Genomic DNA, 23,866 nt, shown 5'->3' with positions numbered 1-23,866 from the left:
GTTTTTTTTCTAGCATTTGGGTTAACCAACCGTTTACTCAACGGTCAGAGGATGTAAAGCTGGTCGCCCTCAAGGGGGTAAACGAGCATCCGAAAGCGTACCTCCAAGGGGATGTTCATAGGCATCCCGTTGACTGCCATTCATTTTGGCGTCACTTTGACAGCAAATAACTTTACATCTGAAGCGTTTAAAGACTCTATTTGTCTATTGTTTATTTCTAAAGAAACACAACAATGTTTAAAAGGCTCCATTACCTTGTATCTCACGTTATGGCCCCGTAGCAGACGTTTTTGTAAAAAGCAGACTTTCTGTCGCACGGTAGATAAATTACTATATAGTCAGGAGAAGCTCGCAGGCAATCGGGGGGGCATGGAGGCATACAATCAAGGGAGAAGCCCATAGAGAGTCCATGAAAAGCATACATAATAAAACAAAATATTTCGGCAATGTTTTGATGGATTGGAAATACTTCGGTATGTGGCAAGTGAATTCATATAAAGTAATATTTATCCACAAACAGATTTCTCTTGGCACGGCTACCAGAAGACGTACAAATTTCAGACAGGTTGCTCACGTCACATCTACGTCATCAAGCTCAGTTTGAGGCTACGCAGCACGCTCAGCCATCACCGGAAATGCGCTTCTAATAGACTTCACTGGTCTCCGTCGAAGTGTATGTCTATGGTCGCCCTTCATGATGTTGCATTAATTATTTTAGCTTTGCAACTTATTAAACCTTACTTGGTGCTACATCTGAATACTTATCATCACCATCAGCATGGCATGCAAGTCAAAAGCACATCAGCAACTTTGTTAATCCCCCTAGGGGGAAATCTTTTAATGTGATTTGTCTCTATAGCCCAGAAAGCGTCCTCTTAATGGAGGATCCCTGTATGTTAGATGATGGCCTGGATTCCCTCATATGGACGCAAGCCCATTACCATCAGCCAAACTGGGTCCCATGGGAGCAAAGCAGGAACAAAGCCCATCACTGTTCTCTGGTCAGGACACTGAATGTAGCTTTTGCCGATTCATCATGGGTTCCCACCCCAGAAGCCCTCAGTTTGTGACAGATCTGTGAGAATCGGACGAGGCTGGTATATTTTTCAGTTTCCCAAAGCTGAGGGATGATGTTTCTATAGATACTGTTGGATTGGAAACACATTTCATGGCCACGCCATAGGCCACGCCCTATCTCGCAATGTTAAGAAAAGTGGCGGAGGTAATGAAGAAGAAGTGTTGCAGTCTGTTCCTTCTTGAATTATACACTTTTCACACCTAGGATAAAAACAAATACATAGTTAAATGTAACAGACAGTTATTTTAGTGTTACACAGTCCATCTCTATCTAGTTCAAACAACAAAATAAAATCCATAGTTTAGAATTATATCTTGATATAACGGTAGAAAGTTTTCAGATTGTCCAATTGTTTGCACTGCTGTTGAGACGCTCCTATAACTCCTATAGGCTACAAGCATATTGTGTGTCTTACAGTAGTGGTTATTTTTATTGTTGTGGCAGTGGGTGTGACAGGCGCTTTATTCTCAGCAGGCTGTCTAAATGTTTTTTTTATTGAGAGCAGCAAGTCAAGTTTTTTTTTTTTTTTTTGACCAAACTTTATTTATTTAGCCTGAGCAATTTAGAGGCAGGCTGAATAGGCTGAGTGGACCTCGGCTCAGGGCAGAGACGGTATCAGAATTCAGAGTGCCGTCTGCAATTGCTCATTCTGAAAAGTAGATGTCAGAGGTGTGAGGAGGAGGCGTCCTTTCAAAGGTTTTGCAAGTCCTGTTGTTCCCATCGGGCAGGTGACGTTTATTCGGTCTTCCTCGTGAATGCGTCCCCCTTTGGAGGTGATTGATGAGGGCGTGGTTAACCGCTGAAGGATGCATCCTCTGGCTTGTTGAGCATAAGAATGCAGTGGCGGAATGTAACTAAGGCTATATTTACATTGCTACGTTTTGGCTTTTAAAGTGCTCATATTATGCTTTTTGGCTTTTTCCCTTTCCTTTATTGTGTTATATATCTTTTTTGTGCAGTGGTGCAAAAAGTGGGTATGCGCTATATGCGGCGCATAGGGGCGCCGACCATGGTAAAAAAGCGATGCAGCAAAGCGATGGTAAAAAATATATATATATATATATTTTCAAATTATTTTTTGGGTAGCTGCTGTTGTGCGTTTCTAAATTATTTCTGCATTTCCTCAATATTGTGTTATTATATAACATTTTAGAGGACTAACAGGCTAGAGTAGGCGCCCTGTCTCATAAGATTCTATCATAGAATGTTGACATAGAAGAGGGAGCGGGGAGCGGGTGGGCGCTGTGTGAGCAGGTACAAGCGTACGAGTAATGAGTTGTTGGGGGCTAAAAATAGAAAAAGAAAGAGGGAAAATGAGATGGCATGTCCAAGGATGTGACAGCTTTTAAATAAGTGGATAGTGAAAGGCAACAGGTAGGATTTAAAGTGTGACGTCTGTGTTTGGAGGCTTGCAAATGTTCATGTTAACAGACTAGCTAGTGTTACTTTGCTAACACTGGGAATGTAGCAGCCAAATGGGGGTTTACCATGGAATCATGCATATATTTGCTACCAAACTTGGAGGCTTGCAAATATTCGTGATAACAGACTATTCTCACTGTTCTCAGACTGGCTAGTGTTTGCTAACACTAGCAGCTTAAGTGGGGTTTACGGCTAGCTTAATGCAAACCAATGTTGCTTATGGCTACATTTAAATTTTGGTTAAACCCTATGGTACCAATCCCATGCATGACATATCTTAATTTTATTAAGGTAAAATAACAACTGGTAAATATAAGGTAGCATGCACAATAAATGACAAGAAGCTGGAAAACATAACTTATGCAATAACTCTGGTTTACCGTGGAATCATTAATATATTTTGTTTTACCATTAGCTGTTCATGTTAGCTGTGCTGTTAGACATACAGGCTGTAGTTGGGTGACATGGAAGCTGTAATTACAGGGTCACATCTCTCTCTTTAAAGGTCTATGCTAAGTGGCTCTCCATATTTGTACTTTTTACAATCCAAAATGTGACTGTAATTTCAACAGCAGCACAACCTTATGGCATAACATCACTAGGCTGATAAGAATTGAATTTAGGCTGCTATATTTATCAGTGAGTTCATTTCATTCAGGTGTGAGGATGGTGGATCAGGAAAGACAGGGGAAGGCAACAGGTAGGTCTAACATTAGGTGGAAGTGTAGGGGGAGACACTTGATACCAACAGATTCATTTTTTTATATTATTAATATGGAAAAACTAATATAGAAAAGATATTACATAATGTTTGTTTGACAATGTCTTAGTGGAGAAGAACACAGGCAAGGAGTGAATGAGACAGACATGAGGTTGGCGATGGCATCAAGTAGAGATGAGACCAGTGATGACATCAGGTAGGAGTTCTATTAGACCACACAAAACTAAATGTCCAGTTCAAGCTCCGTGTCCTCCTCACATTCGTTTCATTTTGCACTCTAACGTTAGTGTTGCTTACAGATGAAGTCTGATTACTTCTAATGCTAAATCGAAATAATTTAACATGTTTTGTTACATGCTATTAGGCTAATCTTGCCATTGCGAATGAAAAATGCATTTCTATATCAAAACCCAGCACATGTGGGAAATATAACAATTAGCTTATGTCTGACAGCGGGGACGTAGTAAACAGAACACAAAGAACACAAATTTAAACATCCGCAACACATATGCTCGAATGCCATCAATGATGATTTATTTATTGTAATGAAAATAAAGTACATTTATATGTGTATATAGATACCATATACTTATTTATATTTATGCTGGGCCTACAGGGACTGATATACTTTAAAATAAACCTTTATTATTTAAACCCCATACATGATGATGTCCGGCACACTTATTTTACTTGTTTTTTTGTTTTTTTTGGGGGGGGTGCCAAAATTGTGACAGAAAACACAGTTTACAAACTGCTCCAAACAGCTCTATTGTAGTCCAGCCTTTACTTCCGTGACGAACGTGCATCACTTTGCCGAAGGTCTCCGTTTGCGGCCGTTGAGACTGCAACACAACCCCGGAGATTCCAAACCAAAACGGGTCAGAAGTGTTTTCAAATGTTCTCTGAAACGCCAGAGCAGGGGGGACTGCCAGGTGTAAACGTAGCAAAAGATATGTTTTTAAACCAAAACGTAGCAATGTAAATGTAGCCTAAGTACATTTACTCAAGTATTGTACTTAAGTACAAATTAGAGGTACTTGTACTTTACTTGGGTCTTTTCTTTTCATGCCACTTTCTACTTTTACTAGAAATATTGTACTTTTTCCTCCACTGCATTAATCTGACAGCTTTAGTTACTTTACAAATTGAGACTTTTGCACACAAAACACATGTATATAATATACCATGTTTTATTATAAATTAAACTACCCAACAATATACAGGCCTTCAAGTCCAGCTGAAATGATTAGACCATTAAACACAGAACAGTTTGGATCGTTTCCAGTTTCTAAAATGTGAGGATTTTTCTGCATTGAGTACTTTTACTTTTAATACTTTAAGTACATTTTCCTGATGATACTTAACATACTTTTACTTGAGTAACATTTTCAATGCAGGACTTTTACTTGTAACAGAGTATTTTTCCAGTGTGGTATTAGTACTTTCATTTAAGTAAAGGATCTCAATACTTCTTCCACCACTGTAAGAATATGTGACAGACTCCGAGAGCAGAGTGCCGGTAGGTTATTAGCGGGTCAAAGGTCAGATGTTATTAACTGGGACAGCAGACAAATGAGAGTATTATTGACCCGTCTGAATCAATTGATGAAACACTTGATTAAAGCAAGAGGTCACTCAATCTATGATTTTAAATACATATTAGTAAGTCGCTTTGTCAATCAGGAACCATGCCATGATGTCAGTGTAAAAATGTATTTGTTCTTAATTCATTTCAATTCAATTTTATTTATAGTTTCAAATCATAACAAGAGTTATCTCAGGACACTTTACAGATAGAGTAGGTCTAGACCACACTCTAGAATTTACAAAGACCCAACAATTTCCCACGAGCAAGTATTAGGTGCAACAATGGCGAGGAAAAACTTCCTTTAGGCAGAAACCTCGGACAGACCCAGGCTCTTTGTGGGCGGCATCTGCCACTGCCGGTTTGGACACAGACCTCTGTCTAACTGCGTGTCAGTTACTGCTCATGCACACACATTCATTCTCCCTTGTGGGGGGAGGGGCTTAGGAGAGCGTTTGGGGCTTTAGCGGAAAGGGGGGAGGGACTGAGAAGTTGTCGATGTTCACATTTTTGGGCTAAGTCCTGGATCTTTACAATCCTACCTACGGCACCTTTAAATTTCCTGAAAATAAAAAATAGAAATTAAATGTAAAAAGACCATTTTCTTTCTGCTCTTATACACAAATTATGGTTCATTCAATTTTCTATCCTTTACTGATATTGCCAAAAGTACACGTTCATTATAGTTTTTATTAAGGACGCTGAAAAAGTACCAACTATTTAATCTCCCAGAACACATTATGGCTCATTTTAACAGCTACCTTTTCAGTCGTTTTAAATTAGTTCTGTGCTCCACTGTAGGTCTGATGTTAGAGAGCAGTTATGTAGTTCACCAAGGGTGAAGTATCTAGATTTCCCTTTAGTGTGTAAAAGCCTGGCTGCTTTTTTTTGTATCTGTTTACCTGAGAGGACATGAAGTAAGATAATGCCTTAAATGGATCAAAGCGTACTCTTGTAATATGAATGGCTTTATTGTTATTTTATAAGAGACCGTTGCTGGGTCACAGTTGAGGCAAAACATGTGAGCACCATGGGTTTAAGAGGTTTACTGACTAAGTTTGGAGAGACAGAGAGGACAGAGTCTTCTTCCTCCTCTTACCTCTCTCCTGTGTTTCACTTCTCTCTGCAATTACAAAAGTAGCAGATGGATGCTGGAAACCTCATCATTTAGTAGAAAGATTTACAATATTTATTTCCATCTTGGGAGTTATTTCTTGTTTTGTTATGCTATTTAAAAAGATAGCAAGAGAGCAAGAGGCCATGCATCAAAAGCTTCTCTTGGAAGAATTTGCTTCACACTCTCCTTGAACTTTTGCTTCATTCTGATAGAAATATCTCATACTGATTAAAACAGTAGTTCCAAAATAGGACACGGTTGCCGAGCTGTTAACCAAGACAGTATCTTCTTCACAGTTCAGGGTTTCTTCGAGCTTTCCCTCCATCTGTTGTGAAAATTGCTTCTGCTGGTTTCATGTGACTGTTTTCATTTTTGCATGTTGGCAGAAATAAAGGCGTCCTCTACAAAAGTGACTAGCTTTTTCCCCTCCTTTTTGTAATCTCTACAATCTGAGAAAAATCACTCCAAATATCTCATAAGCACTGCTCACCCACCCACTGCGAATAAATTGCACTCCAGCGGTGTTTGATAAATGTTGATCATCACCCCAACTAGGTTCTGACTGTGGAGCTGTTTAAGTGGCAAAGGCTCACTTCTTTTTTTCTTTAAAAACCTTTGTGATATTATATATAGTATATAGTATAAATCTATGCAAAATATTACCAGATTTACATTGATTTCTGTTGACTGTTTTAAATAGGCTATTTGATTGTGCTGTACGTCTTGCCGAGAAGGTTGAATAATGAATTCAAGCTTCATAGTGCGTTCCATTTGTACTAGGATATCGGATTTTCCGAGGTCAAAGTCGGGAACACGCCCCCTGACCTCGGATTTCCAAACTCGGAACTCCTCGGAAAACCTCGCAGTACCCCGAGTTCAAAATCCAATATGGATGCCCCGTGCATCAACAGTCAAAGCTGTAGTAACGTACAGTTATTAGCACTTCTGTCTTATTTGTGTCTCACTATAGTTGTAAACACAGTCCTGTTCTTCTATCTGTGGACATGTCACGCTGTTTGTATGCACAAAAAACAGCTGGTATATATCAACTGGTATTGCTAACAATGGCTAGAACCTGGCTAGAGCTATCCCCACAATAAAAAATCAGAGTTATAAATGGAACCCATTATTAGGCCTTTAGGCCTTACAATATGTAATAATACAATAATGCAAACACACAAAGAGGAAAGCCATTGCTGTTTGATGCTCTGGCAGCGGTAGCTACAAGCCAGTCACGATACATACACATTCAGACTGTTTAATTGGAGTGAACTGTCTGAGTGTCCACCTTGTTTCCCCTCCTCAGTAAGCTTCCAACACATATTCATTTATAATCCAGTAGGTGGTTATTTGTCTCCGTGAGTGTTTGCTGTGATTCAGAGTGTGTGGCCAGGCCTTCCCTCAAAGCATCTGCAAACGGAACCTTGAATATTTAACATGTGAACAAATGGTTTTAATAAACAGATTCCACAGTAGCATCAGGGTTGATGCCAACATATGTTGCACATAGTCTTGTTAATGACACAGCCACTTAGAGTTTTGACATTGAGGATGAGAGACGCAAAGGATTTGCTGCATGCTATCTGCCTCCATCTTAGTCTCCACTCAGGCTGCACAAACTAATGGTTTTCGTTCAATAAATCTGTGAATCTTGTCAATTTTTGTGAATCATTTAGGCTTAATGAGGCTGCACTTGCAGCTAAATGCTAACATCAGCAATGCCCGACATGCTGCTCACTCACGTGCTGATGTTTAGCAGTCATAATGTTCACCATCTTAGTTTAGCCGTTTAGCATGCTAACATTTGCTAATTAGCACCAAACACACAAGTACAGCTGTGGCTGATGGGAACGTTATTAGTTTTGCAGGTATTTGCTCATAAACCAACGTATTGGAAAAATTCCGACTTTGACCTGATGATGGTGCTATATGAAAAGTAAAGGAATCACCAAAGTTATTACACCTCTTCCTGGGGAGGACATGCATGTTTGCACCAAATGTCATGGTAATCCATCCAATAATTGCCAAGACATTTCACTTAAAACTACAAATGTCAACCAGCAAATATTTGGCATTTTTCCTGGACTAAAACAATTATTCAATTACCAAAATAGTTGCTGAATTCTGTCAATTGAATACATAACTAATTGAATAAAATGACTCTCCATTTTCTAGTCTAAAATATGATTAAAACTGGATGTAGTGTTGAGTGTGCATGTGTGTGTCTGGCCTGATTATTAGCCCTCTACATGTGAGAGTCTTCTTGTTTACTGGAAACAAGGTGCCTTTACTCACACACATCCTGCTGTAGACACCAACATGCCACTGAGAAATATGATGCACTAACTAACTAAATACTAATGACTGTGTGTCGTCGTCTCATTTCATTAAGTGCGCATACAATGGGATACATCACGCAGCATCACTTTCCATTTGGATGAGTGCCCAAGTGGCCGCAGCAAGCTACAGTTTTATTTGCTCATGTACTTCATGTAGAAATTGACCTTTTGTGAATCTCATTGTGATAATTACATCAACATAGAGATCTATTTAACGATGCTCTGCATGATTTAATACTGTTTGCTATCACAGAGAAAGCATTGCTCTGTCTTTTCCTGCAGCATGTGTGTGGTCTGGTCAGTGTTTATTTTATTTTATTTTTTTTACTCGCAGTGAGTGCATGTGTGTGTGTGTGTGTGTGTGTGTGTGTGTGTGTGTGTGTGTGTGTGTGTGTGTGTGTGTGTGTGTGCATGCCTCCATATCAGTGTGACTGTGTCATGTGGTAATCATCCAAATTCTAGAGGAATCTGCCCATTAGTGTCACATATAGCGAACAAGCTGATATCCTTGAGGTTGCATGGCTGGGGAGAAATTGAGCAGGCTAAGATATACAGTGCAGTTTAAATTAATTGGGAAGCACTTCAGTAGCTTTTCAAACATTAACCGCAAACGTTGGAGTCTATACTGAGGGCTGCTCCTGTTCTTCAAACATGCAGGGCCTGAGGGAGTAGAAAATGGCTATTGTTTAAACATTTATCTCATTTGAGCTGCTCCAGCTGTATCTACAGTGGATAAGTGGGTGGACAAGTCTCCCCAAAGGTAGTTATCATTTGTTTGTATGTGTGTGTACCATAAATTCTCAAATAGTAGCCAGGGCTTTTGTTGACCTCAACTGAAGAGAGAACCTCTTTGTTTAAGTCGGGCTTAAATTTTCAAACCCAGCACTTAGATTTTATTTCCCCTGTTCTAAACGTATATTAAATAGACTCTATTTCTGATTAACTCTGCTTGACTGTGTTAATATGATGTTGCTGTTTACTTTTTACTGCAGAGCCAATGCTTTTTTATATCTGTTTTATATTAAAAGCGGCATAGTCTTAGCAGAATGTTAAAGTACAACAACAACAACATCAGATGGGCCTTTTTCACAGAAGACCATTTGACTTGTCACAGTAGGAAAAACACAGGTGTAAATAATGAAATGAATGTTGGCTGAATTCCATTTAGCTTCTTTGAGTTCAGACTAATCAATTGGTAGTAGTTCTACACAAAAGAATCATGCACGAGCAGAGAGCCGAGTGATAGCCGCTGCTCAGCGGGGCAACTGCTCAGCGCACCTCGTTTTTTTTTTCGGAGGCAGACCAATAAATTAGCACAATAAAAGGACAAAACTTGCCCAAAAACAACAACCGGCTATGTACTCGGCCAATCGCCAACATATTAGTCCTGTCGCCCAACCCTAGCGCAGCATTTCAATGGTCATTTGGAATTTGATTGTCAACATTATGACTGAAGCCTTGAAGTTTTAAACTATTCGGTACAGCTCTAATAGATTTGCAAACATATGGATGCACTTTGTCAAGTGGAAACCGGGACCTCTTGAACTCATCAGAGCTGCTTCTTCCTAAATGCAAAGGGAGTGTTGCACCAAAGACAAGTTAAATAAAATGTGTTCAGAGTAGAGTAAGAGACAATTATGAAATTCTGTCCAGCGTCCACGAAAAACAGCACTTGAGAGCTTGATTCCAATACAAACTTCACAACATGATATATGCACTGCAAATAATTCTCACAATTTGTTTTGGGCTGTTTGGAGTGCCAGACGCGTGGAGCTTACGTTACGTGAGGACATTACAGATCATGCCAGACAGTTAATCACAGAAAAGGATGCTAAATGGACTTTCAAATAGTTTCCTCTGATTGTTGAAACTTTTTGGCATCCATTCTGTTGTATTATGTGGCAGACCCCACCCGTCTGGAGCACACAACCATAATTTATAACATTTATTTGCAGATACTTGTTGGCTCAGGTTTGATGTCTGTAAAAGTTTGTTGTGTTGCCCGCCATCGTTTGTTTTATGTGGCTTTATAAATTACCTCATACACAAAGTCAGGAATTCATTATCTTTAAGTGAATATTATGATAGCAGTATATGATCCATCGCAGCGGGGATTCAGATGGACATGTATGTACGGCAGCAACTAACGATTATTTTAATTTTCGAATCATCGGTCGATTATTTTCTTGATTAATCGATTAGTTGTTTGGTCTATAAAACGGTGAGAAATGTGGATCAGTGTTTCCCAAAGGCCAAGATGACGTCCTCAAATGTCTTGTTTTGTCCACAACTCAAAGATATTCAGTTTACTGTCACAGAGGAGAGAAGAAACTAGAAAATATTCACATTTAGGAAGGTGGAATCGGATCATTTTAATTAATCGGAAATCAAAATTGTTGGCGTTTCATTTAATAGTTGACAACTAAGTATCCCATGGAACCTCATCCAAAGACTCAACATTGCAATTCAAAACTGTAATTTGAAATGTTCAGCTTTTAATATGATTATTATTGATTTTCTTTGATTAGGTTGAGAGTTAGGGGCCCTTTCAGGCCATTGGAGTTCTTATGAAGTTGTCCCATATGATTGTCTCTGTCGACGGTTTTATGCACATTATAGAATTGGATTCAGCGTGCTCTGATATTCTTTGTACAGTAGCACATTTCCTGTATGTAGACTCCCTGAGTAGTGACCTCTGACGCCTGAATTAGGCAGACACAGTAAGGTTGAAGGTTCTGAACATTCAGCAAATTCAGAGAGGGCAGATCAGTGAGCTGCAAGACGGTTTGAAGATAAATGGAGGTGCTGCAGGCACAACTCATGACCTTTAGACCTCGACCCTTCGCACGCTCTTTGGTAGCATAATATACATGATCAAAGACAATTTTGGATGAGAGCGGAGATGAGAGCCAGCCCTTGGCCGGACTGACTGGACCAGGAGGTTAGTCTGTCAGGAAGGTAACTTCAGTTGTCTTCCTAAGGCGTGCTACACCTTGCTGTGCGAATGATGACTCCTGCAGGATGTGATTAGTTATTCTGATTGCGGAAAGTCAGCAGAAATAGAAAGCTGGTGTATTCAAGTGTTGAGGTCAAACTGAGCACACAGATTTATTTATATACCAGATTAAGAAAAATACGTTTAACACTTTCTTAGCTAAAACAAGACTAGGTGTGGACTAATGTGGATTCCTGGATATTAAATGTCCATCTGTAGTGGTCCCAGTAATATGTGCTTGTTGTGTACTGAAGTAGTATTTCAAATTACATGGTTAAGATACATTTGAAACAAATAATTGAGGACTGCTTTAATTATAATTAATTCAATGCAATGCAATAATATATATATATATATATATAACAATAATTTGTTGTTCTGGATTGCTCATATGAAGTGTGTAATTAATGTTACTTTGTCAAACAGACCAGACCATTCCTGGACAAACTGAAACCTCCACTGTATATTTGCTCCCATCTCACCACTTTACTGTTTATTTCTTCCCTGCTCTCTTTGGTGCACCGATAATAATGATGATTTTTTTTCCCCCTTTCTTCATAATGTGTACTCCTTTCTGTTATTTAAGTAGTTTATCTTATCTGTTTTAACTCAACACACACACACACTCTTTGTGCATTAAAACGGCAGTGGCTGAAACATCAACTGCGTATTGAGGGAAAATAATCGGCTGATTGATCGGCGACAGTGAAGGACATTACCATGGGGAAGCTCCAACTCGACCGACATCATCACTCACTCCGACCAATGGTGTTACTACATCACTCACTCAGCAAAAGACCCAGCGACAGAGCAACAGACTTTTGCGTTTACAGGGCTGGCCCCCCTCCAGCCAAATATTAATACAGGAGGTGCGTGCAAGTTACGCACTTCTGCATACAAGAAGACCTTTGGTCTGTCCACAACCTGTTTGGAGGGCTGTTGGGGAGTCTTAATGGTGCAGACAAAGTGTGTTTCAACCATAGGCCGAACAATTTAACACAAGATACAGATCATTTACCCCAGATGGAAGTCATTTTTCTCCCGCTAATGATGGCTTGTCTTCTGTATGTGTAACTAATGCTTTACATCACTTACCGTAACACAATCAGTACATCTAGTAGTAGTGATGTACACATCCATGCTTCCAATCTCTAGAGAAAATCTGCATTATTGTATGCCTCCTATAAATCTGTCTGTACCGAATATAGTATGGTGAGCTATTTAGCTTCTGCTTTGATGAGGTAAAAGGGAGCATTTTGCTATACCAAACTGTCTCATGTGTCAAATAAAGAGAGTTCTAGCATTACTTTTATTTCCACTTTAGGACAATGGCTGTGGCTTTGATTGGTCCGTCTTGTTTTGTTTCTTTTGGCTGGCCCTGGTCTGGCCTGTGTGACTGTTATATTTAAAAAAGAAAGAGGTCTTGGGCTGAGTTTAGCTACATTGTTGCTCACATTTGGAGAAAGGCACTACCCTTCTTCTCATTCTCATCACACGGGACATACAGTACAAAGTTAAAGGAAACCGGGGACACAATTTCAGGAAGTTTTCTTTGGCCTGCAGAGAAAACCAGAGAGGAGATTTTTCGGAGATCCATTTTTAGTAGCGTCAGAGGTATTTGGGTGAACAAGGAGCGCCTGGCTGAAATGTGTTTTTGCCTTGGCTGGATATGCTGTGGGTCTCACACATGCAGGAAATGGTCTGCGCTTTCCCACTTACAGGTGGAAGTTAAGTCATTGATGAATGGCCCCAGTATTTCCCAATTAGAATATATGATCAAAGGTGCTGTTTTCTTTTAAGCCATCAACCTGCTAGGGACTGCCAACACATTCTCACTCCCATCACGTCAAATACGGACGCTTGGGCATGTGCCTTTGTCGTTTGTTATTGTCGTATCTAAACATGCTTGGTCGGGACCCTTGGCGTCACTTTTGACGCTCTGGGTCTGGACGTACGTTTAACTGACATGAGAACGGGACAGTTAGGTTTAGGAAAAGATCGTGGGTGGGGTTATAAAATGTATGTTTCAGTGACACGTGGGACAACAACGGGACACAAACCTGGTCTCTTGGGTGAAAGTCCTGTGTTGTTTGACCCATCCACCACCCCAACCAGCCTCCCACGTGGCATCGGTCTTTCATACTACTCGTTACCGCTTGTCGCTCTTAATACTACGTCATCTTACAGTACCGCGGTCGAGCTGCTGCTCCATACTCCCCCATGCGCTGCGTTCCATACAGATGCTGAAGCAAGGGCGGTTCTACATTGAATTACACCCAGGGCGAGACCCCCCCCCCCACAAAAAAAAACAAACACCAAATTGCAGAATTTTGCAAAATTACTATATTAAAGTGTATATTTATTTTAAGTTCTGATTACTTATACTGCCATATTATGTGCAGAATTGTGTTCATTTTCTTTTGAAAATGTTGGAGGTGGAGATTGTGCGACTTAAAAAGTGTGTATCCTGTTGTAATTGCAATAGTTAAATAACTGGATTCTCTTAAGTGTGTTTTTCAAATGTTCTAATGAAGGATTTGTACAATTGAGAAATAGAATTTTCTCTTTCACTTATGTTGTTAAAATAATATATATATATATATATGTATAAAAATGTGCCAAAAATATATACAATCAGATATATAAAAAATAGGGCTGTCAATCGATTAAAAAATGTAATCTAATTAATTACATACTCTGTGATTAATTAATCGAAATTAATCGCATACGTAATTAACTGTCTGAACCGATACTTTTTAAGAAAGTAAAAAAAGAAAAGAAAAAAAAAGGGTACTAAACAACAGTTGGTGACATTAAAGAACGGCCATATGGTCAAAATTAAATGATTTAATAATAATGTATAACAATAACTTATTTCACTGGTAAATTGCTGTTGAACGACAAAAACAACAACCAGATAGGAAAAGGACATTTACAATAACTTCAAATGCACCATGAGGTTGTAGTTTACCAGTTTCATTGAACGCACTGGCTGTGTTGTTTCTCCGACGGCAGCTGCAGATTGTTACATACCGGTGTTGAATCCTCTACAGTAAAACACAGTCAAACTTTACACCGTTTAGCGTTAGCTGTCAGCATTTTAACCGTGTTTAATCCAGCTACTAGCTAGCGGTAGGGTATGCTAACGTTAGCTGCTGTTGAGTATAGTGTTAACTAGCGTCACATGCAGCGGGGTTTGTGTTTCCTGTAATGTCTGTTTCAGAGCATCAGAGAGAAGCGCAGACATATCAGTGGCACCAGATTTTCGTCTGTATGCAAACGTCAATATGGAATGGATTAATCTGCGTAAATTTTTTTAACGTGTTATTTTGACAGCCCTAATAAAAAATTAACAAGAGCAGAGAGTAACAATAATATAAAATATTAAGAATAATATACAAATAAAATGTAGAATAAATAGGCCCATTCTAAATAGCACAAATCCTTCATCACACACATGTGAAAACACACTAAAGAGAATCTAATTGTTACACTATAGCACAAAGAACAGAAAACACAAACTAAAACCTGACCTTTCTGGCCTTCCTTGATGCAAAATCATCAATGATGTTATCGTATGAAATCTGCTCTCCTATTGAATGATTGATACTTGACAGAAAGGCCAGTGAGCCATTCCTGGAACATGGTTGACCTCAGGTATGACCTGATCAAGTTTAGCTTTGAAAAGCTCCTCTCTGCTAGAGCCACAGTGACTGGCAGAGTAAGTGCAATCCTGAGAGCAGTCCAAAAGTTGAGGTAGATCTCCGATAGATCCTTATCATCCCCCGTTCCACCCCCCCTTGTCCGGACCGTTCCATTTGGGAGACCAAGCAACATAGGCGCCGATTTGTGTTCCTCCGTGGGTGCTCACGGGCGCATGCCGACACGAACACACACGCCTGTCAACTCCATAATAAAGCCGTAAAGTAGGCTATCTTTCAACTCGGGATAGGTTTGGAGACTTGATTCTTGATTCCTCTAGCTTAGAGTCCTTCCCTTTATTCCCAACTAGCAAACCGTTATTCTGTGAACTGTGTCGGTACGTGATCTGTGCTGCCTGCACGATCCGATACGCGCATAAATACTAAATACGTAGTGTATCACGTTGTACATCACTATTTGTATCACGCATGCGTTGAAACACTTGACGGTTTATGTTATTCATTATGCAGTTCGTGGCGGGTCTGTTTTATAAAGATATTTAAATTAAGTACTTATTGTCACTGATCCAAAACCGCATAGCGACGTCCGTGTACTACGCCTTGCTGACATTGTTATTTTTGTGACATGTAGTGTGGGGATTTTTTTAAATGTAGCGTACGCTATGCATTATGAGGTGTTTACGTGGTTTCCAATCCAAAATAATAAAGGAGTTGTTACATGAACATACATCATTTTGGTTACATGTGGAATGAAGTCTGAGTCTTTCTGTTACTGCAGACCTTCAGTTTCCTCCACACTCCCCTTTGCGATTCATTGCTATATGGTATAGCACAGATCGTGCAGTGTCGTAAATCGTCGTAAAACAGGATCATCATCTTGCGCATGCGGATGTCGGATCGTGCAGGCAGCACAGATCGCGTACCCACAAACTGCACTCTTCTGTGTGAACAATATAAACATCATCATCCCCATTTGAATGAATCCTAGGAAGGTGCAGGTTTATTTCGGTCAGCAAGCATGAGCTCAACTGAACTTCACCTCAAAACTAATGCCTGACCACCACTTGATGTCAGTAGACAGACAGACAGATATGTAGATAGATAGTAATCACTGACTTAATTGCTCTTTCTGTCTCTCTTCTCCAGGGACCTGAAGAATAATTTGATAAGCACAGTGGAGCACGGGGCCTTCCGTGGTCTGCTGGCTCTGAGGAGACTGTAAGTATGATGAAGCCTTGTAATAGCTTTCTCCAGGGGACATGGGGAAAAGTCCTCTGGCTTTAAAGACAACGAGAAGGAGTTTCTACAGTACAAAGTAAAGAGAGAACTAAAACGTTTAACTAAAGCAAAGGTGCTGAATTACTATTTTAGCCTTTCCTGTGCCTTTGTCCAGGCAATGCTAAGTGAAGACACAATGGCCTTTCTTAAGCCTTGCCTTCCTTAATATAGACACATTCACAAGTGGGAGCTTCCTGGTGTGACCACAGTCTGCAGAATTTTAGGGTTTTTATGTTTTGCTAGAGGGCACACCAGCAGGAGGTGAAAGGGAGAGCACGTGTCACTCACTTTCTCCTCTGAGATTTTGGGGAACCACTGAGCTTCTGCTGGTTAGTGTTAAAGCAAGACTAGTTAACCTTTGCTAAAGACACGTTGACTTTCTTTCCATTTCCCTTCATCCTTGAGTCATTTGCTTTAAAGACATAACCGGCCGTACCGGCAACATTCCCGAGGAGATAAAATGTTTAACAGCACAAGTAGAGTAGCTAAAATGTAGCTAGGCTAAGGCATGCTAACACTGGCACCCATAGGGAGACTCTCGACTACAACCTGCAAAGCCAGGGTTAGCCGAGCTAGCCCTACCACTAGTAAACTAATCTGCTAGCATGTTTGCTGCTGCCAGCTGGGGGACTGCTCATTTCTCTGATGCTCCATTGTTCCGACCTCTCAATAAAAAATTACCTTTGGTCCTACAGCCCACTAGTCCGACGTACCTTTGGTGGCGAAATTACAAATCCCACTATGGCCACGCCAAGACCGAAGCAGCTCGTTTGGTTGGGGTTAGGCATTTGACCTCAAGTGGTTAAGGTTAGGATAGCCGATTGGTCAGGGGATAGGACCTGTACAAATGGGGTTACGTTACCTAGCGTAAGCATGGACGCCTGGCCAATAAATGCTATTGAAGGGCGGGTCTTGGCGTGGCCATAGTGGGATTCGTAATATCGTCGGACTAGTGGGCTGTAGGACCAAAGGGAATTTTTCGGGTTTTCAAAATCTGATAATATTTAGGTTTGGCTTGCTACAAATCTTTAGTTTGGTTCTCTCATGATCATTGTCTTTACATTTGAAAAAGTCAGCATTGTTTGAATCACTGTTTGTTGAAACTAAATGAAGATAGAAGAATAAAGAAACGCGGCAGGTTGAATAACTATTAATTTAATTGGGGCTTACCTTTTGCTGTAAAGAGTTTCACTAATTTTCAGGGACAGGTGTGTTATGATAGCCTACCTCCTTCGACAGTAGGCTTAGTGCAAGTGCCACATTCAGGTGTCTCTGTCTGTTGTTTGACCCTCACCTTGCAGTTAGTAGCTGTCTGTTTAGAGTATCCCATTCACCATGAACTAATGGTCACACCAAACCAAATCAGGATTTTATGGCAAAACGCCTAAGTGTGTTGAATAAAACTTTTCATTTGTGACAGGATTTCTTTTTTGTTTAAGTGTGCAGTAAATACCTCCAAATTTACTACTCCATTGTAAAGAAAATGACAGTATGCATACTAATTAGAACAAAGTTTTTTTTATTTCTTCTGGTTTTTATTAATATACAAACTTGGACTTTCAAATTGACATACAACTTACATAAAATGTACTGTACTGCATACTGTAAATGCGCAGTGTTATAATTTTTGGCCTGTAGAAAAATGTATGAGGTTTTTTTTGTCTTTGTTTTTGATTTCTTCTACTCGAGTAATTTTCCTGGTGATTACTGTTATCCTGCCTTTCTATATATAGGCTTTAGAGTGAGTGACACGATTGTAGCCTGATAGTTAGTGGGATCTTGGCTGGCAGAGATGCAGGCAGGGAGTTAGCCGTGCTGATTCGGGGCGCGTGTGCGCCAAGCTCGGGGAGCAGCAGAGTGCTAATTTAAGTGCTCCCCAACTGGTGATTACTCGAGTGCTCTGCTTATTTTCCCACAGCTGCTCCAGCAAAGCAGTCTTTAATTACAAAGTGTGAGGGCACGGAGCCACGGACGCGACAGCGCTCAGCCACTCGCATACGGAAGCCCACTGCATTTGCACGTGGGTGTGTTTGTGAGGTTGTATGTGTGCCAACAATGGTTATATGAGGAGTAAAGTTCAGCATAGATATTTCAGGAAATTGAGTAGATGAATAAACATGGTTTACCAACAGCCTTCACAGCTGTTTAAGTTCTGTGTTTTAAAAAGACATGCATGAACACAGGTACTTCAAGTTATGTCTGTTGTTTTGACTACAAGTTCAGTAAAATAGATTTCCACTATATGAACTAAAGGATGTTCTTCTCTCTTTACCTTTTTTGTTCTCATAGGGACCTGTCCAAAAACAGGATTGGCTGTCTCTCGCCTGAAATATTTCTTGATCTGGGCAACCTCTCAAAATTGTGAGTAATCCCTAAATTGAAAACATGCGTTGCATAGCTTAATGCTTAATTTGTACTGTCAGAATATGGTGTTTGATACGGATTTAGTAATGTATAACAAAATACAGTTGTATGGCTTTAGTGCATGCAAGGAGTGAGCTGTCTTTGGATGAATGGCTTTGTGTTTCACCTTTTTACCAGGAATTTGTCTGGGAACATCTTCTCCACTCTGACCGTGGGACTCTTTACACACCTCGTGGCTCTCAGAGTGCTGTAAGGCAACCACACATGTACATAATACATTCAGTTATCTAAGTTGTGGTTAAAAAATGTGTTTAAGACCTTGTTATAGATCATGCTACAGAGGCAAGGGTAAAAGTCAAGAAGTTATGCTGTTTTCATTGCTCATATTTGACTTATAGCAGTAACGTCACAGGTGTGACTAATGACAATAACGAGGGCTCTGCTCCATATAGGTGGGCTAGTAAGCAGTGAGTCAGCATGCACAATACCTGCACCCTGGAACTGGCACACATAAATGAAATGAAACTATAATTAATTTGATCAATTGCACCTGTGTTTTTCCTTTATGAAGTGTCAAAATGCCTGCTGTCCGCCTGTAGGATGAATGAAGTCGCTCACATTCAGTAACAGAGGCACACAGGTTGTAACTGTGCGCTGGTTTTCCCAACAGACACTTCAGCACTGAGACTTTGTTCTGTGACTGTCAGCTGAAGTGGCTGCTCCTCTGGGCTCGAAGTAACTCGGTGAGGATTGGCAATGACACGGTGTGTGTGTTCCCCACCCACCTCCACGGACTAGAGTTTCGCAACCAACGTGAACAACAGCTCAGATGTGGTAAGCCAAGGTCCTATTATATAAGCGTGAGGTTAACATAGAGTGGGCACTATTGGGTGATACTGATTAACTCTTAAATTGATGTAAGCAAAAATAAAGGAGTAACATCAGAGTTTAAAAAAAGAAAAAGGTTACCTGAAAAGTGTTAAAAAAGCACATTGACTAAGCACTCTTCTGTATAATCCACATTATTCATTAATATTCCTGCAATTAAATAAATGTTGCTGCTAGCTTTAAACCTAGCTAGCTAGCTCTAGCTTGCACATTAACTAGACAACAATAGCTACAGGATTAGCCTTTTTGCTTGTTGCTAGCTTTAGACCTAGCTAGCTAACACTAGCTTGCACATTAGTTAGCTAGACAGCAATAGCTATAGCTAGGTTTAGCCTTTTTGCCAATAGTTAAGTCACAAAGCTAAAAAAAAGAAACGAAAGTCACAAAGCTAAAAACATCACCATTTGGCTAATGTTTGGTATAGCCTACCCATATAATAGCAGCATTTAATGTTAGCTCAAAACACAGTATCATATCACTGTAACTCACTAATAATAATAAAACAATAGCAGTTTAAATGTTACAAAGAGAATACATGTAACGTTAATGTTATTTACACCTCAGTGTTATTCTTGCTAGTACCAGTAACTGTATCTAAGCTTGAATAAAAATTAGTCATGAATCAGGGAAAATTACTGTAATTAATTACAACTTCTAAAGGGATTAAGATCAGGGAGAAATTAGCATTACTTTTAAAAGAAATTACAGGTGAAGTGGATCCTTTTATTTAAGAGAATAATACCAGGGCTACTTGAAAAACATGTAAATATACAACATTATGTGACTTGGTTTCCATGAAATTAGGAATTTTCCTATAAAAGACAACTCCTAAATGTCCATTTTGCATGCATATCAATGCATCCCTTCATTTATTAAGAGATTCTTTCATTTTACCTATATGAGAACTCTGCAAAAACTCTGCTTTAAAATTTGTCAGTACATGAAATAATCTTATATTAAGATTTTAAATATAGATTATATAGTGCTGACTACGCAAGACTTAATCCAAGTTAATGTTACTTTACTTGTGTTAATGAGCAATTTAGATAGAGCTAGGGGACCTCTGTTACAGGACCTCCAGTATTGACATTATTTTAAGGTATGAAGTTTCAAGACAAAAACCTCTTATTTCAAGTTTGTCTTTTGGCTTACATGAATTCTCAGCTTTATCTTGGGACAAAATATCTCATTTCAAGATTTAGACTTTTGAATGCAAGGCGCTATACTGGTCTATGCCAGTGTGAAATGTTATGTGGAAACAAGAATAGCACTAATCGTTTAGGTACTGTAATTTATCTTGCTTTACGACTTCTGGTAAATTGACATGCTTGCTGACTTTATTTTAAGTAATCTTACCGCGCTGCCAAATTAGTTTTTCAAGCAAAAGGAAGCTCATATCGTAAATGTTTTCTTTTAAATTTGATAGGACATTTTTGCAGTGAAGAAGCAAATATCCCATTTAGATTAATTTGTTTCTTAAAATTAACATTTTGCTGAGCACTGACGAATAGTAATGTATTAGATATGGGATATCTTTACACAGGAATGCCTCCTGAGACTATTTATTAGCTAGATACCGTTTCATTTCACTAATATTGCATTTTCAAGTGGTTAGCACAATGAGAACATGATTAAGTAGATGTATTCTGATAATAAATTTCCCACCCCACTGTTATCTCTCCACCTGCTGAGAACGGTTTGAGAAGCCTAATATAAGGCAATGATTTAGTGCCAGAGAGAAAGCCCCGGGCAAAAATTGTCTCATGATACAGTATTTGTGTGGCCCTATTATGTACCACCTGTGTTGGGGCCAGAGGAAGGAGCTTGTGCTACAGAAGTTGCTCATTCAAATCCTCAGATCACCTGAAGAAATCTGTGCCAGGAAACTAAATGAGCTAGGCTCTCTCCTGCCTTTCCTGTCTGTCAAAGCCCTCTCAGTAAAGCATATCATTGAGCTGGTAGTCGTTATACTGAAGTTAGTGTGGCCAACGGTAGACTGTAGTTGAGCCGGGCAGTTGCCAGTTGTGAAAATGTCTGAAAATGTAGCAAGAGGTTGGTGGAAAAGGTCAGGTGTGCGCAGCAAAACCTTCCCTAAAATTATAGTTTTGGAAAAGGGGGGGGGTGTTTACCCTTATCCACAGAAGACTAAAACGGAAGAAAGACAATGCTGAGAAAGACCGATATTATAAGACTAAAATGTATTGGTCCCCGTTTTATTTTTAGAATGCTAGTGAAATTGTACGTCTAGTTTTAAGCGGCTGACACATTTGTAGAAGAACCATTTTTATGCACACTTTTTGCAAAATTGGCTAATGTACAGTACATTTTTAAGACTAAATTAGTGTGAAGACTAAAAGATTAAGACAGACATTGTTGTAATCTATGGTGTCTATCAGCAGCGGGTGCATCAAACAGATTCTAAGCAGAACAAAACAGCCTCTATACTGACTGGAAGCTACAGTAAAGAGAACGAGTCTTAACTTTTCACTTTTTTCAAGACCAGTTACAGACAGGCAATCTCCCTGTGCCTCCCTCCCTGTCTCCCCCCCCACCCCACCCTCGAATGCTCTATCTTCCCGCTCCATGCTGCGGTCCACAGGGGAATTGTATCTCATGTGATAGAATCATCCTCCTCTTCTCCTTACATCTGGTTCACACAGGGGATATTGCTCTGGAATGAGAAAATCATTGGTTAGTACTGGGGTATGTCTGTGTGTGTTTGTGCATGTGTGTATGTGAGGGGACATTATATGGACATTTACCATATGCATGATGTGTGACACAGTTTGCAGAGAACTGATGAGGAAAAATGTGTCCCGGTCTGCAGCATGTCCTGAGACACCGTCCTGAGACGTCTGCGCCACAGACATTCTGGAGTTATTCTATGTAATCCTAATTCTATGTGTTCTTCATTTACACAGAACAATCCAAAGCAATTACAGGGTAATTCTGCGCAGTCCACAGACAAAGAGCCACAAGTGGGATCCAGTGGGGGGACGAGGAGCGCTCCTTTCAGGCCCCTAAAGCATCCATTATGGGATTACAATGATAACGTTCTGGGCTCCCTGCTCTTGCCATGCTTGGATCCATCTGCCTCTCCACAGCACAACTCCATCTTACAATACCTTATTCATTTACAACACACAATTTTCAATTGGCTACAGTGCGGCGCTCTAACAACCATATTTTTTAATGCTATTTGATGGTTGTTATTTTCATATGGCTTCACTCTGCAAGGGAAAGCCATACAGCCGTGTACACCGGCCAGGACATTGTTAAGGCTGTGTGGGTGGGATATTGCTCAGCACCTAGTGCTAGGTTCTTGTTAAAAAATTATAGGATGAAAATATCCCTCTTCCACACTGGCATACCAAAATATTAATATTTCTCCACTGAGATTTCCCCCCTTGTCATGGACGATGCATCGGTTTCTTTCTCCAGCTGCTCCAGTCTGATGGGTAGCAGATGTCTGCACCATACATTCCAGCAATGAGCCCCTGTCCCTAAGCTGATACAGGTCGGGTACTGCCTGCAGATGAGGGGGAACGGAGGAGTGTGCGCAGCTTCCTGCCAGGATCAGGTGCTTCCTGTGTTGAGGTCAGGGCAGGCGTCTGTTTGACTCATCTAGCCACGGCCTTCTGGTTCTTTAACACTGCTGGGGTGAGAGCCACAGCACAGCCATGAGTCCAGAGCTAACATGGCATGTTATGCCTCTGCTCTGTATAGCAGTATTTATTGCATGATGACACAGCAGTGCATTTGCCCTTTTTATTGGCATCATGCCATTAAATTGCATTCCACATGCAGGCCCATGTTGTTTAGCCTGTGGTCTGCCTCTAATGCTTTAATGATATAGAAATATAACAACATAGTCTGTCACATGGGTCTTTGAAGTTCAGTCACACACCTTCACAGTTGCTTTGAGAGAGTGATAATGAAGTGACTTCCAAAACACACAGGAGCATCAGCCTGACAATGTTTTATTTTCAAATGAGGTGGAGTTGATAGCTGTTCAATTAAGTCAACCAAAACAATGTCAACTGTAAAAGTCTTAACACATTTTTTTGTGATCCCACTTTGAAACTAATATAATTCCTCATTTTTGGGGGGGGAATAGAGACCTATAATTTCTGCTTGGCAAATTTAACGTTGCAGTTCTTAAGGTTTCAACCAAAAATTAAAAATGGCCATTGTCTTGTTTTGCGGACACATTTTTGATGAACGGTTGTGGTCAGTGCTAACAAACGCTTTATGTTTCCTGTTGCTGCTTCACAATAAAAGCTGTTTAATGTGACGCAGCAGCAGTGGGATGTTCTTACTTAATACAGCTCTGAGACGGGGTTGAGAGAGCACACAGTAAACTGTGAGACTGTTATTAATGAGATATAAATGCACTGGATTACATGCATGCAGTATG

The 23,866-nt window shown here is 40.0% G+C and overlaps 1 protein-coding gene across 1 annotated transcript in view; it reads left to right on the top strand.

The window, feature by feature from the left end:
- adgra1b (adhesion G protein-coupled receptor A1b) overlaps positions 1-23,866 on the top strand; it is a 213,048-nt gene that overhangs the window by 23,300 nt on the left and 165,882 nt on the right. The window contains exons 3-6 of the mRNA XM_078273676.1: positions 16,066-16,137; positions 18,487-18,558; positions 18,739-18,810; positions 19,232-19,395. Of these exons, the coding sequence (XP_078129802.1) occupies positions 16,066-16,137; positions 18,487-18,558; positions 18,739-18,810; positions 19,232-19,395 (380 nt within the window). The remainder of the gene's footprint in view (positions 1-16,065; positions 16,138-18,486; positions 18,559-18,738; positions 18,811-19,231; positions 19,396-23,866) is intronic.

The sequence above is a fragment of the Sander vitreus genome, chromosome 17, assembly GCF_031162955.1.
Source record: "Sander vitreus isolate 19-12246 chromosome 17, sanVit1, whole genome shotgun sequence".
In the NCBI taxonomy this organism is placed as follows: Eukaryota; Metazoa; Chordata; class Actinopteri; order Perciformes; family Percidae; genus Sander; species Sander vitreus.
This window is presented reverse-complemented; position numbering and strand designations above follow the sequence as displayed.